This window comes from Euwallacea fornicatus, chromosome 9, assembly GCF_040115645.1.
Source record: "Euwallacea fornicatus isolate EFF26 chromosome 9, ASM4011564v1, whole genome shotgun sequence".
NCBI classification, from domain to species: Eukaryota; Metazoa; Arthropoda; class Insecta; order Coleoptera; family Curculionidae; genus Euwallacea; species Euwallacea fornicatus.
Window position 1 is genome coordinate 3386951 of NC_089549.1, and position 13924 is coordinate 3400874.

Here is a 13924-nt window from a genome sequence, read left to right on the forward strand (position 1 = left end):
ACATTGCGACAGGTTAAGTAGTTATCAAGGAAAAATAGGAAAGTAGGCAACTTGGATTATGTGATGTCTTCAAAACCCAGGATCAATTATAAATTTCCTGATTTCAATAATAAGATAAACGTGTAATTTGCCAAAAATGAACATACCAAACATTAAGAAAATTCCGTTTGTTATGTGAAAAGCAATTATCTAAAACGAACATAACAAGCAGAAACTCTTATTATTTGTTCAAGGTAGAATTTACTGAAAGCAGACTACGACAACCGCATTGTAAATAAAATCATGTTTTTATCATATTTTCCGAGTAAGTTTTTATTCGATTTACCACTTTCATTCATCTGTTCTTTTGAGAATGCATCAAGCCTTATTCGCTCATTGATTTGCTGCAACATAATTTTCATCAATAATGTTTTATTAATGTTTTCACCCAGTTAATTTCTTTTCAGGACTGGCCTTCACCTTCTACGCAGCTTATTGTGTTAGACCAATGGTAGGTGTGTTAAATCTTTATAAACTGCTCTTAATAAAAAAAATGACCCTTCCAGTTAGTACATAGTCTTCAAAGGGATAACGCAGTGGACAACAACCCAGATCCCGGGTTGGAGTACTTCCAATTCTTTCAAGGAGTAGAAGGAAGGCCAGGAACAGATTTTCCTGTTTACTCGTACATACCTAAAACATCGTTTAGCTGCAAAGGGATTGAAAATGGATATTATGCAGATTTGGAAACTGGCTGCCAGGTTTATTTGGTTGTGCATTAATTAAGGACACAAAATAAATTGTTTTTTGTTAGGTATTTCATATTTGCGAAGACGGTAGAAAAATCTCATTCCTTTGCCCGAATGGGACAATTTTCCAGCAAGCTGAATTGATATGCGAGTGGTGGAATAAAGTTAATTGCACCAATTCTCCTAGTTTATACGAGGAAAGCGCTGAAAGACTTTTAAATGATGTAGCTCGGAGGAAGGCTTCGAGAAGAGTGGGGATAAATAATAGTAAATATTATTACAACATTTATTTTCTAATATGACCTTTACACATTGTTTAGACCACGCCCTGAACCATGGAGCGGTAATGAGAACTGAGGAAAAATCTTCAGTTCGAGCCAGTAAAAATAGCCAACTCTTACCAGCAACTCAAAGGCCACACATCAAAAATCATAGAATTCCTGATAATAGCGACATTGAGCATCAAATAGAGCAGGCTGAGTCAAACAACAGACACTTGGTCAATGCACAAAACTTTATTCAATTATCGCAGAAAGATTTATTTGGACATCAGCAACAGAAACTCTATGACAATCACAACTATAATAATGATCAGACGACTCGAGCGAGATCAAGACAGAGTAAAAAGGATATTGATAAAGATACTGGGAACTTTTTGAATACAAATTATGATCAGTCTGAGAAACGAGATTCTAAGAAGATTCAAAATCAAAGAAATAATCAAAATTCTGGAGATAACAGCCAAGATAAAATTGAGTCTCTTAAAGAGTATCATGTACAATTTGCTTCTTTCAAAGATGAAGTATCAACCACTACCAAATCGTTTCTTTCCCATAGTTTTAGGCAAGGTTTTTCTGATAAAACTAGTAAAACTACAGATAAATTTCTAATTAATCCGACAGAAACTGTCACCAAGCATAATATAATTGCATCCACAAGTACCCTATCACCAACAAGAAAATTTGCCTATGGCTCAACAGTAAAAGAAAGATTCAACAGCTATGGCGCCCGACCACCTCAAACAGCATCAATCATTAGTGGAAATAATAACAGAGGAAACGTAAAATTCAACATTCCCAAATCGGACAACATTGTAACTACCTACTCTCCATTAGCAGGAAAGAATCAGGAAAATTTTGTTCTTCCCCCATTTCCCAAACATAAATCGGAGTTGGTTGAATCAGAGAATAAAGGAAATTTGCAAGGAAACCAAAATCAACTTTCTGAAACCCCTGTCGACTTGGAAGAGATGCAAATTCCAGAAGAATCTTCCTCATTTGCCAAGAGTGGATTTAATAGCATTTCAGACAGATTCAAACCCTCTTATGCCAACCATCGGGACTCATATTCTGAAGTTAAAGAACTGAACACTCTTCAAGCGCCAAAAAAGACTCCTATATCATCAATTACTCCTCATCTTGTGACTACTCAACCCATTAATAATGGAAAGCCGTTTGTTGGGAGCAGAGTTGGTACTACTTGGCTGCCAAACCGACCCACTACTCAATCAAAGTACACTTATCTACCCACTAGCACCAAACCTACAGTAATATTCGGAGTAATTCGTCATAGTACCACATCAAAAACTCCTTATAGTGATTTCAATTCAGGAAATACTGACAATACTTTGCCTGTTATAGAGACATCAACTCCTGTGACAAATTCATTGCCCACTGACTTATTTAACGTTGGAAGAACTGATACCACTCTCAAAGTAAACATTGTGCCTGACTTCATTAGCACTACTATGGTCCCTCAGAAGGTCTTCATACCGCAACAAGGGTCCCTCAATTTGGCTCAAAACTCTGAGCCTGTGAATGAACCACCTTTTATTAAGAAAACAGTCCCACTTCTTTACCAAAGCAGCACTGAGAAAACTGTAGACCAGGCTACAGTCTATGGAAGCTATCCGTCAAGTACTCCTAGAGTTTATGGGTCAATAAGGAACACCCTTTACAGCCCTACAATACCTACAGTCACTAAAAGTTCATTGTCCGGAGAAAGGACTTTGAACACATACAATAATGCAGTACCAATCAAGTTTAGTCAAGGACAGGACAAAATATCGATTCATTTATCGAAGAATATTGGTAGTTCAACCAGGCCTAGCAATCTGAATAACTTGAAGGTCGGGACTGTATTTAGAGTTGCTGATAATAACGCTCCCAAAGAATCGACTTTTTCTCCAGAAAGAGGTTTTTTCGTTACTAAGAGTGCTTATGATGGTCCTGTTAAGTCCAAAATCGAAAAACCCAGACCATTTTCGAAATTTGGTGATAAAGGTAAGAATAGATATCTTATATATAACTAGCTATATTGATCAATTGCGGAATTTTAGACACAACTAACCAAGATGGTTTGTCAACAGCTTTTCCTAGTTATCACATATCAAGCGCCAGACCTTTTACAGCTACAGATGCAACTAAACCAACACCAGTTTCCAATCAGCTGCCTACTAATTTTGATGTATACAATAATATTGATAACATGATTGGAATACTTCAGGAAATTGCTAATTTCAATACAGAAAAAGAGAAAATTGGACAAGGTAAGTTCATTGAAGGTCCAACAAATTTTTTTTTAAATCAGTGGAAAAATGGCTGATTGTTCAGGTCAAAAAATATCCACTTTACAGATATCAATTTTTATAGGACTGACCATTCCTCCATCAGTAAGTCCTCAAACCCTGCATTCTCTAGCTCAATATTTTGCCAGTGAATTGGGAAATAATGAAACACACAGCGATTTGAAGGAAGACAAGGAAGACAAATTAACCACTTTATTAACTGCCATGACAGTGCATGGGTAAATTTTCCCTTTTAGATTTAAATATCATTCGTATCAACAAAATATTCGTAGATATAACAATCTTTTCAACACTGGATCTTCTGCAAATAACTCTGTAGAATTGGAAACTACCACTGTTTCTGTGGTTTCAAAAATAAGTGATGAAGCAACTACTGTGGCACCAGAACCAGAAAACCCAAGTGAATAGTGGCTATAATATGATCTCTTCAAATTTTAAACATTTATATTTGCAGCTGACAACACCAAAGACAGTGATGGGGATTTACTTTCTACAACATCTCTTCCAGAGCTTCGGCAACTAGCCAGAAACTTCTCTTTGGCTCTCTCCAGCTACCTGAATGATCCAGACAATTTCAGGAAAAACCTGGAGAGTTTAAGACCAACTGAACCTCCACCGTTAGATAGTAGTGATATCGTCGAATCTAGTGAGTCACTATATTATTACCGCAAAACAACAAACTCTCTATATCTTTAAATTAAGGCACCACAGAAGATGAACTTCTGAACTTCTCAGACGCAGATATCAGACCCAGCACCCCAGCAGTGCCATCTCCTACTTGGGGATATATTTTAGCATCTGAAGAACGCAAAGGTGGTGCTCAAGAGGAGGTTAAAAACTCACTGACTCCAGATTTGCACACTGCTGATTCCCAATCGTTCGTGCCCAGGTTTAACCATGTACTACAAAGTGATGAGAAGAGGGGTGGGTTCACAATTTTGCCCCCAAATCATTGGACAAGTAGCACTCATGCTACAAAGCTGTGGCAGAAGGCTTTATCTGTAAATATCGAATCTCTGCTACTTCGGAGTAGTATTATATGAATTTCAGGTCAATCCTTCTCTGGTAAATGAAAATCTTGAGACCACCACAATTCCTTCAATATCCAGTGAACAAACAACTGCATCTGAGCTTTTTAATGCTGATGTCTTGCCAGATTTAGTGGAACCAATTTCAGAGATTACTTATGATTTGAGGGAGCTGCCTCCATTGTCTCTCAACTCCACTCAAGTAAATTATAATATTCATTTTCTAATTGAGACATCAAATTTAATTTACACAGGTCCATGGAATCCTCATTGACTTTATGAACCACACAAAATCAGATGGTGACAACCGCCTTAACCGAATCTTAAAGAAACTTAATACCTCAGAAGAAGAGTTTCTCAGTCGCATGAAGGAAATTGAGTCAAATCCTCTAACCAAACGCCTTATTTTATTACTAATTAGTGAATGTGGAGCTAATATCACCCAAGATTTGGGTATTTCTGCCAGCAACCACCAGCAAAATGTCCTAACTAACGATAGTAAACTTGACTTTGGGGCTAGAATAGATTCAAGAAATTTGAAACCAACTAGGAATGTGGAAAATCATGCACTGGGGCAGTTGGTAGATCCATATATAAGTGAAGACCAGCAAGATACTAGAGCTCTTCAATTGCTCAACAGTTTGTATACAATTGCATCTAGATTTGGTAGGAAACGATAGCGACACCGGTGAACTGGTAAAAGAGATTTAGAAGTTGTATACGTAGATCAAAATGCATATATTTTTTATTCCCTTAATCACAAACATATATTTGCGCATTATTAGAAAGCAATAAAGCAAACGAGAAAATTACGTATGATTCCTATTAAAAATTAATATTAAAGCTAAGTAAACTACATCTTGAGTGACAAACTTAGCTTTATTGTACTAAAAAAATCGTAAATTATTTGTAATTTTATTAAGTTGTATTTAGTTCGTATTAATAATTATTCTGCACAGCTTTCAATTATAATAATGTTTTAAACTATAAATACCTAATTAAATGCTCAATTTCTCTTAAATATTCTTGATCAAATGAACCATTAAATTCTATTTCCTGCTAATAACTTTATTTCATTCTAGAATAAGTAGAATTTATTGTACTACAAACCCGTAAGTTCAGATTTATAGCTCATAAATGTAGATGTTGTAGGAATATTTGTGTGATTTTTGCAAAGCTGTTTGGAGATGAATGAAGTAGAAGAATGTTGTAACCAGTATGTGTAAATAAGTAATAATATGTGTTATTGCTTTATTTTCATGTATGTATCAATACATAAGGTTAATTTGTAAGGAACATTGCCCAGAATCAAAAGCAAACAAACTGTGCTAACTGAGAAAAGATATGAGACAAACGTTTCAAAATAAATATAAATTTACCACAATTGTATTACTAACTTTCAGTGGCAGAAAATATCAGAATCGGCAGAGAATATTATGTTATACCAGTTACTTCTGTAAGTATAGAAACTTGACACTTCGAATTTTTTCCCATGGAAAGGACGAAATCCAAGTAGAGCATTAATCAATTTTTTTATTTCCATGAAAATTAAATTTTTGACAAAGTTACTGTGACTTTTTAAAAAACAGGTCTTAAAAGAATAGAACGTAAATCAGTTATTGATGGCCTTCTTTTCACGGCTGCAATTCAGACCGGTGCCGTTTTTCAACGAAAGTTTATAAAAACTTTTTTCCATATTTTGAGTCAAAGAATCGTCCCTTAAAATATTTGAACCCAACTATAACATACTCTCTATACAAACTGCTCTAGTTACGAAATAAGCAAATATGCCGAATAACATAGATAATAACCGAAAAATATTTATACCTTAATAATTTTTCAAAAAAAAGGACGGGGATCATTTTTGAGTTATCTATTTGTCTTCTCTTAAGACCCTTTACGTAAAAGAATTTTGGTATTAATTTCATATAGTTTAATAAGGTTTTATAGAGTATCCTATGTACCATGCTTAATTGAACTATGTTGTATGTATAAAATATACAAAAAAATTAAAAAGCTTTTTGGTTCTTATAACATATTATAGATATAATTTTAGCAATTAAATTAAAAGAAAAATTTTGTTCTCTCAGTTGGGTATATGCTTATATAATATTTGATTTTATGTAAATAGCTTTTTGTACTTGTAAATAATAAAATAAATTATATAAAGAAAAATCATTGTTTCGGTTTATTTTTCCGTAGCTAAAGGTGTCTGAGATCGACAATTTTTCTATTTTTTCATAACTTATTTGATAAGTTTTTCTATAAAATTGTGACGCGAGATTTATATAATTTGGAAAACCATTTTTCGCATTCAGATTGTAAACATTTAAGACTCCACTGGATTGAATTCTAATAACCATTATGGTAAGCAGGGAAATTAATTAATTGTACCGTGTTATCTCGTTGTGTTCACAATTACTATCGTTTTTTTTTTACAAAAGCTGGGCTCATTGGCCAAATGTATGCCAGTGTGCTTTTAATAATGATCACAGAACTAAATTAATCTTTAGGAAGAACCTATTATTAAAATAGCTTAAAGTCATAATTGCAAAAAAGTTAGGATATGTTTGTTATTAAAAACCTATGTGTGGTTATTTGTATTATAAACGTGGACAACGTTTATTTGCGAAATGCTTGAGAAAGAGGTGAATCGACGAAATAAAAAAAGAAAATCAACACTAACAAAAATCACTTAGAGTAACTACCGACACAGAGAATAAAATTTTTAAAATAGAGAGGTGAAATTAGGTACACTGATTAAACGCCAAGCACTCACCTCAAATAAACCATTTAGGATCAGGTCAAAAAAATTGTCATTCCTCAGTCATCGACAAGAGAAATCTGAGTTACTCTTCATTTTCGACTCAACACGCATTGCACTTTTCGGTCCCACGTGCGGCCCTGACTTTTTTCGTTCTCAATGGCCGATACTACGATATCCGATGGGGCGATTTCGGAAACCCGAATGGAAACGACACGCCATTCCCGGTATTGTCAAATAAAATCGAATTTTTATTTGTTTGAACCGGGCGGAATCCCGCACAAATGCTTATTACATTTCTATTTAATTATCCTTCAACTTCGCACAAACTTTTCCAATTTTTTTCCACATTTTCATTCGAAATTTCATACTTTTCCCGAGCGAATCGGGAAGAAACGCGGGGACGCCATTAACTCGAATAACTGAAGCGTTATTGTTTTGTTTCTAAAGCTTTCAAAGCATTCTTGACAAAAAGCGTCGCTCCCGTATGACGTTAAAACGACGAATATTTGTGAAACTACGTGTCGATTTGTTTGTGCTGAGTTTAGTCGAGTTCCGTTTGTATTTTCATACTCCCATGTAAGTATAATATAACATTCCATAAGAAAAACCACCAAATAAAATCAATCTTAAATTCAACGTTCTAAATTGTTTATCGCCCAAAACGAGTCAATGTGGTTTTTGAACAAATTCCAAAGTCTCGTAATATTTGACGTACAGTGAGTCAAAGTCAAACTCGTCCACCAAACAAAAATACTTTTTTTTGAATGAATAAAGGATATCAAATGATTTCGACTAAAATGAAAAGCAATGGTTTTAAGAGTATAAGGACTGTATTTTACAAAAAAAAAAAAACAAAATACTAGAAAACATTCATTTGCCTAAAACATTCAAACGAAAAACTATCTAATAACTACTCCAATTTTGTGGTAAAAGCCAAACTAACTCAGATAAAACATTTTTCAAACTCTCAGTTGTTGTTATAATTTTTTTTTTAACTTATTTATATTGTTTGTCGAATAAAATTTGAGAAATTTTGATGATAAAATTAATCAAAACGAGTCGTCAAAATAGGCAAACATCTATCGATGAGAAAAAATTAATTATTATACATTTTCAAGGTGAAAAATCTTTCCGAAAAATATCAGAAATAATTTTAAGAAGTTATTCTGTTGTTAGAGGTCTAGTGCAAAGGTTCCAAACGAAAAATGAAATAATAAACAAGTGCAAAAATGCTTATAACAAAGCGTTTCCCGAAACTGAAAAACGTTATATTGTGCGTGAAATAAAAAAAAGATCCATTTCTAAGTGCTTCCAAATTTGCGAAAAGGGTTCGAGAACATTTGAAACAAACCGTGACGGCACAAACGATCCGGACTATCCTACAAACAGCAAAGCTTAATAGTAGAAGGGCCAGAAACAAACCACTTATTAGTAAGCAGAATCAAGTAAAACGTTTAAAATTTGCACCGGAACACCGATAGAAAGATTTCAAATTTTGGAAAATTATTTTTTTCACCGACGATAGCAAGTATAACGTCTTTGCCTCCGTTGGTAAGGTTTGTGCATGGAAAAAAGCTAATAAAAAGTTGCAACTAAAAAATCCGCGGCCTACAGTAAAACACGGAGGAAGATCGGTTATGTTTTGGGCAAGTTTTTCAGACCTTTATTACTGGTATTACCAGATAAGTGGCAATTTTATCAAGACAATGACTCGAAGCATACCGCTTTCAAAGGTAGGTCCTGGTTATTTTATAATTGCCCTCACGTTGTAAATCCTCCACCGCGAAATCCCGATATTAATCCCATTGAAAACTGATGGGAATATTATCTTGACCAGAGAGTGTTACAACATAACATTTCAAATAAAAAGGAACTGAAACGTGTGCTTGCAGATGAATAGAGCAAAATTGATCCTGCGTACTGCGAAAAGTTGATCAATTCAATGCTTTCAAGACTAAATGCAGTTATAAAAACAGAGGTCTGCATACCAAATATTAACTTGTGATAAATTTGTGTAAAAATGTGAAATTCATGTTGCAAGCGAGTTTGGTTTTTGCCACAAAATTTGATTAGTTATTAGTTTTTCGTTCGTACGTTTTAAGCAAATAAATCCTTTCTAGTATTTTATTCTTTGTTGTAAAATACAATCCTTATAGTCTTAAAACCATTACTTTTCATTTTGGTCGAATTCATTTGATATGATTTGTCTATTCAAAAAATGTATTTTCGTTTAGTAAACAAGTTTAGCAAAGTTGGGAATCTCATTTAATTAAACTTTAACGAACTCGTAATCATCACTATCAGGATGAATAAGTAAATATACAAAATGATGCAGTTAATTCAGATAGAAATTCAGCAAAACCAAGTGTTTCTCTTATAAATTGAAATCCAATTGTGTCTATTGACTTACTTTGAAACAGGAACGCATCTCCGAGCACCAGAACTTCCACTATCCCGACATTCATTTTCAGACACAAATTCATGAGTCAAAAGAATACCCGGCAATACCGATTAAGAGTTCTAGATTGCGAATATCTCATTCATCACCACGCTAACGCATAACTGAATCGTGTAAGAGATGATATTGGTACGAAAACATCCAAAAAAACTTTACAGCCGTTTTTGCAAACGTACAACTCACCGATCTAACCATGGAAACGATACGCGAAACGAAATAATAAATGGTGCCCAACATAAATACGTATAAATATACCGGATGTCGTATATTTATCACAAATCACAAAAATAATGCGAAACTTTTTTAAATAGGCCAAATATGTCAAATTGTGTTTTGTATATAAGTTCAAGCAGGCAAAATTACTTTAAAAAAAAAACATAAAATAGAATATCAGATGCGAATCTTAAAGGCTGTATAAATTATGTATGTACTGTAAAAGCTTTTTTGCTCATACAATTTACACCTAGCGACAGGGTAATTAATTTGCGGACGACCTGTATGTGACACCTACTCCATATCTTTTGTGAATGCTTCACAGTGCCATGTTAATCCAGGACGATTCAAAAAAATAAAAGTTGATCATTTAAAAAAAAATTCTATGAACTCCTCAGGCATTGCTCTTTCTCGCTCTTTCTTGTTCCTTAACACACATCTTTCTCATGACACTCCGTTGCGAACTCTATCTCTCTCGCTCATTGTTTTGAGACTACAATTATTGTAAATTATCCGCTCAAGACACACATAACCTATGAAATGTTAGAAACTTTTTTACTAATCAACAAAAATTCAATTTTATATGAAAATTAATTTAACCATTTGATTACTGACTGAAACTATTTATTACTATAAATATTTGTACTTCTTAAGACTGAACTGCTACCCCTTAAAATATGACTTCAGTTAGCAATGAAGCACAGAAGGAAGTATGGGAAACACTTGCCTTAGCGAGGGAGTATATCAAGAACTTAAACAATTTGAAATTGAAATTAGATGGACTTCAACACCAAGTTGCTTCTACCTATCAAGAATCAGAGCAGAATATCAAAAGGGCATTTTCTGATATAAGGGAATATTTTTGTGATAAATTGAATGAAAGGGAAAAGCAGTTGCTTAACAAGGCAGCAAAGGTATACTGTTTATATTATCATCTATTACTAATTAGGATATACTTGAGTTGACTATTTGGATCTCTAACATATTAGGCTTCACTCAAGGTATTTTTACAGTGAACATTTTTAAGTATTTTAAGATATAAAGACATCTAGGATCCAAAGTATACAGCGTACAAAAATTTCAGATATAATCTGCTTCTTGCAGAACTCCAACTAATTTCTTTGTGTATGCATATACAGTAAATTCTCATTATTTCACAATAGGTCTTGTGTTTTTCCGTAAGCATAAGGTTTTTTCAAAAAAATAACTAGAACACATACCCCAACTGTCAATAATATCAGATTTGAGCTCATGTTATTTAGGTCAAATACATTTTAAATCTAAAGGTAACAATCCACTATAAGAATCCCTGTAACAAACATTTCATCATTAAAAACCTCAATTATTACATAATGACATATCTAATTGAATTGTGTAGTAAACATTGTATTTTGTTTTTATCATAAGATGTTGATATTGAGACTGACACATTTTTCCGGCTACTTTCGAATTTTAGATAAAAGAAGAAGGATTACAACCACTACACTTATGTGAAAACATTATCACAAATAGCCTTGAAAGTGCTTTAGATGTGATAAAGGAAGGTTCAAGCTTACCACCAAATAACACAGAAAAAACTGTTCACTTTTTGGAACGCTGCTCTGGTTTAGGAACCCTTCCTGCATTACCTCGATATGAACAAGTGCCTTATATAAGCTTTTATCCTGAACTAGTATTTAAAGAGGAAATTTCTTTGTTTATAAATAATTTTGGAGAGGTTTTTAAGATTGCTCCAATTCAGGTAGATCTGCACACTTATTTTCTTTCCCTTTAAGAAATATTGCATTACCAACATAATTGTAAATTCTAGATAAATCACATAGAAGATAAACCAGGAGCTCTACTTGTGAAATGGGATAGATCATGGGAAGCAAATAGTGAATATTGGAATGCTGATATTGAAGAATTTAAGTTACAAAGGACCTTTGGCGATGTTACTAAAGATAATAATTTGCCTGTAAATTATATTGATTGTTATGAAGGTGAGCTTGAGTAAGTGGAATGTTTAAAATAATTGAAGTTTATTCATAATTTTAGGTCCTGCCTATGAGCATTTATTAAGAGATATTCAAATATCTCAAGCATATACTTTCCGGGTTTGTTGCAAATTCTCTGGATTGACCCAATGGAGTCCGTGGTCATTTCCTAAAGCTGGAATGACCAAAACTCCATGTTTAGCGTGGAAACCTTCACCGGGCTTAATTTTATCTAATGAAAATAAAATCGTATCGTTAAAAGAAAACGTCGGGACAATTATCGTATCTGAAGCCGATTTGTTTTTGAAAAATTCAGTCGAATTTACAGTAAGACTTTTGTGTATAAAATAAGAGCATTTTGAGGAATAGTTCTGATAAAATTGTTATAAAAAGTTTTTTACGAATATAAATTCTTTTTTAATGAAAATATATATTGTGTAAGATTTGAAAAATATGAAAACTTATCATTTTTATCCACATTATTTAAAGCAACTGAATAGCCCTTGTATTTTAGATTTTAGAAGTGGATAGCAAGTCCGAATTAATACTTGGTTTAACACATGCTGAGCACAATGACATGACGATGGAGAGGATTGTTCAGAAAGGTGTTCTGATTGACAACGAGGGTAAAATTTTTATTTGTGGACGTGAAAAGCGCACAAATCTTCCCAAAGTCACGCAAGGAACAAAGGTTTGTTACATGTTTGAATCTCAGTGACATGTATATTGTTGACTTATTTTTGACATGTTATTTTTTAGAAATCTCCAATAGCGTTAAAGGCTAAATTATTAATGTACGACTACATTTAAAATCAAGCTAGTTTCCATAGAAATTAGAAATCTGATCAATAGACTTTTTATTTCACAGTTTCTATGAAAATAAATATAATAATTTGTTCGTAAAGATAATTAGTATCCCTTATATTTATTCTGATAATTTGTACATAATTTTTTTTAGATATGTTTTAAAATCGAATCCTTCAAAAATAATCTAGCTAGAATTGATATTGACTGCCACGATAAAAGTGTGACTTATTATTGGGACTGTGATGAATGCTGTGCCTTCACCATTTTTTGTCGAATGACCAGTACAAAATGCAAAGTTATGGTTGAATAAAGAATAAAGGTATGGGCTGAAGTTGTGCCAAAATATAGAGCCAAGAATAAGATACGTATGTTCTTCAATGTATTACTTACCCTTACTTGTTAGGAATATATGTTTCCGTTACTATGTAGGGCAAGATGGGAAGTGAATTTTTGTTTTGTTCCTAGTCCGTTAAATCTGTTTTGTATACCTACATTTTTTTAATAAAGATAAACATTGACAATAATAAATAGTTTGCGTCTAAACCTGTGAAAGTAGAAACGGAAATTATTCTAGTTGAAATAGCAATACGACAAAGTATTACCAGTGCTACATATATTAGCATCGCTATAATTATAAGAGATCGTTATTTTTAAAAGAAACGAAGTAGCATGTAAAATAATTTGTTAAAAAGAAATAAACAATCTCATAACTTCGGGAAATATCCGAAAAGTATGTTTTTTTTAATTTACTAAAAATATATTTGTTTCCTTATATAACCTAAACTATAACTACCCAATTTTAAAAAATTTAATTGCACTATTAGTTAGGCAAAATAGGCAGTTGTCTAGTATGACAAATTTGTGGAGACGGCACACAATTCTAATAAATATCAACTAATGCAATGGGATGATGTATACTAAAATACGTGCGGTATAAAGGAACAGCCCGAAAATGCTTATAGTAGTAACCTATATAAACGGCGCCCTATGCACAATGTTTTGTTGAAATTCAAAACGAACAAGCAAATCATTTGCCTTTTTCAAACACCTTTTCAGGATTCTAAATTATCGTAATGTAGAGTATGTCCTGAAATTTCAGGACTTACTTAAACTATGGGGCGTAATGGAGAGTTTAAGACATTGGAAGGTAGGAAGGAAGTACCCTTCTCCGCCTACAGAAAATGTTTTTACAGTCCTTCTGCGTCGAAAAAAATATTTTTTTTTACTTAGGTATTCCATGTGTTGTGTTTCACACATTTGAAAACTAAATCTCATATTTTGTTTAATTTCTTTAATTGTCCGGTCCATGTATTGCCATTTATGTTCAATTTAATTTTTTAACTATCTGCCATAATCAATT

At 33.1% G+C, this 13924-nt stretch overlaps 2 protein-coding genes and 1 long non-coding RNA gene across 3 annotated transcripts in view; 2 read left to right on the plus strand and 1 right to left on the minus strand.

Annotated features, from left to right (window-relative positions):
- The window catches only part of LOC136341068 (mucin-6-like), a 38742-nt gene extending 32288 nt beyond the window's left edge, over nt 1–6454 (plus strand). Inside the window, exons 4-14 of the mRNA XM_066285662.1 lie at nt 447–490; nt 546–740; nt 794–995; nt 1049–3010; nt 3067–3276; nt 3380–3533; nt 3588–3715; nt 3770–3961; nt 4018–4316; nt 4366–4545; nt 4598–6454. Of these exons, the coding sequence (XP_066141759.1) occupies nt 447–490; nt 546–740; nt 794–995; nt 1049–3010; nt 3067–3276; nt 3380–3533; nt 3588–3715; nt 3770–3961; nt 4018–4316; nt 4366–4545; nt 4598–5023 (3992 nt within the window). The 3' untranslated portion in view covers nt 5024–6454. The remainder of the gene's footprint in view (nt 1–446; nt 491–545; nt 741–793; nt 996–1048; nt 3011–3066; nt 3277–3379; nt 3534–3587; nt 3716–3769; nt 3962–4017; nt 4317–4365; nt 4546–4597) is intronic.
- LOC136341080 (uncharacterized) overlaps nt 1–10064 on the minus strand; it is a 117287-nt gene extending 107223 nt beyond the window's left edge. Inside the window, exon 1 of the long non-coding RNA XR_010732431.1 lies at nt 9521–10064. This is a non-coding gene — a long non-coding RNA (uncharacterized lncRNA). The remainder of the gene's footprint in view (nt 1–9520) is intronic.
- Nucleotides 10065–10259: 195 nt separating this feature from the next.
- LOC136341074 (cytokine receptor-like factor 3) lies at nt 10260–13295 on the plus strand. Its single transcript, XM_066285677.1, has 6 exons — nt 10260–10695; nt 11238–11522; nt 11592–11763; nt 11819–12084; nt 12272–12448; nt 12716–13295. Exons 1-6 carry the CDS (start codon nt 10459–10461, stop codon nt 12872–12874), a joined length of 1296 nt encoding a protein of 431 aa, XP_066141774.1. The 5' UTR covers nt 10260–10458; the 3' UTR covers nt 12875–13295.
- The last annotated feature ends 629 nt before the right edge of the window (nt 13296–13924 follow it).

Excerpts from the sequence above, each read along its gene's own strand:
- LOC136341074 (XM_066285677.1), top strand. The coding sequence starts at position 10,459 with ATGACTTCAGTTAGCAATGAAGCACAGAAGGAAGTATGGGAAACACTT. Across the intron at positions 11,764-11,818 it reads TTATATTGATTGTTATGAAG|GTCCTGCCTATGAGCATTTA; the intron begins GTGAGCTTGAGT and ends TCATAATTTTAG. Across the intron at positions 12,449-12,715 it reads AAGTCACGCAAGGAACAAAG|ATATGTTTTAAAATCGAATC; the intron begins GTTTGTTACATG and ends AATTTTTTTTAG.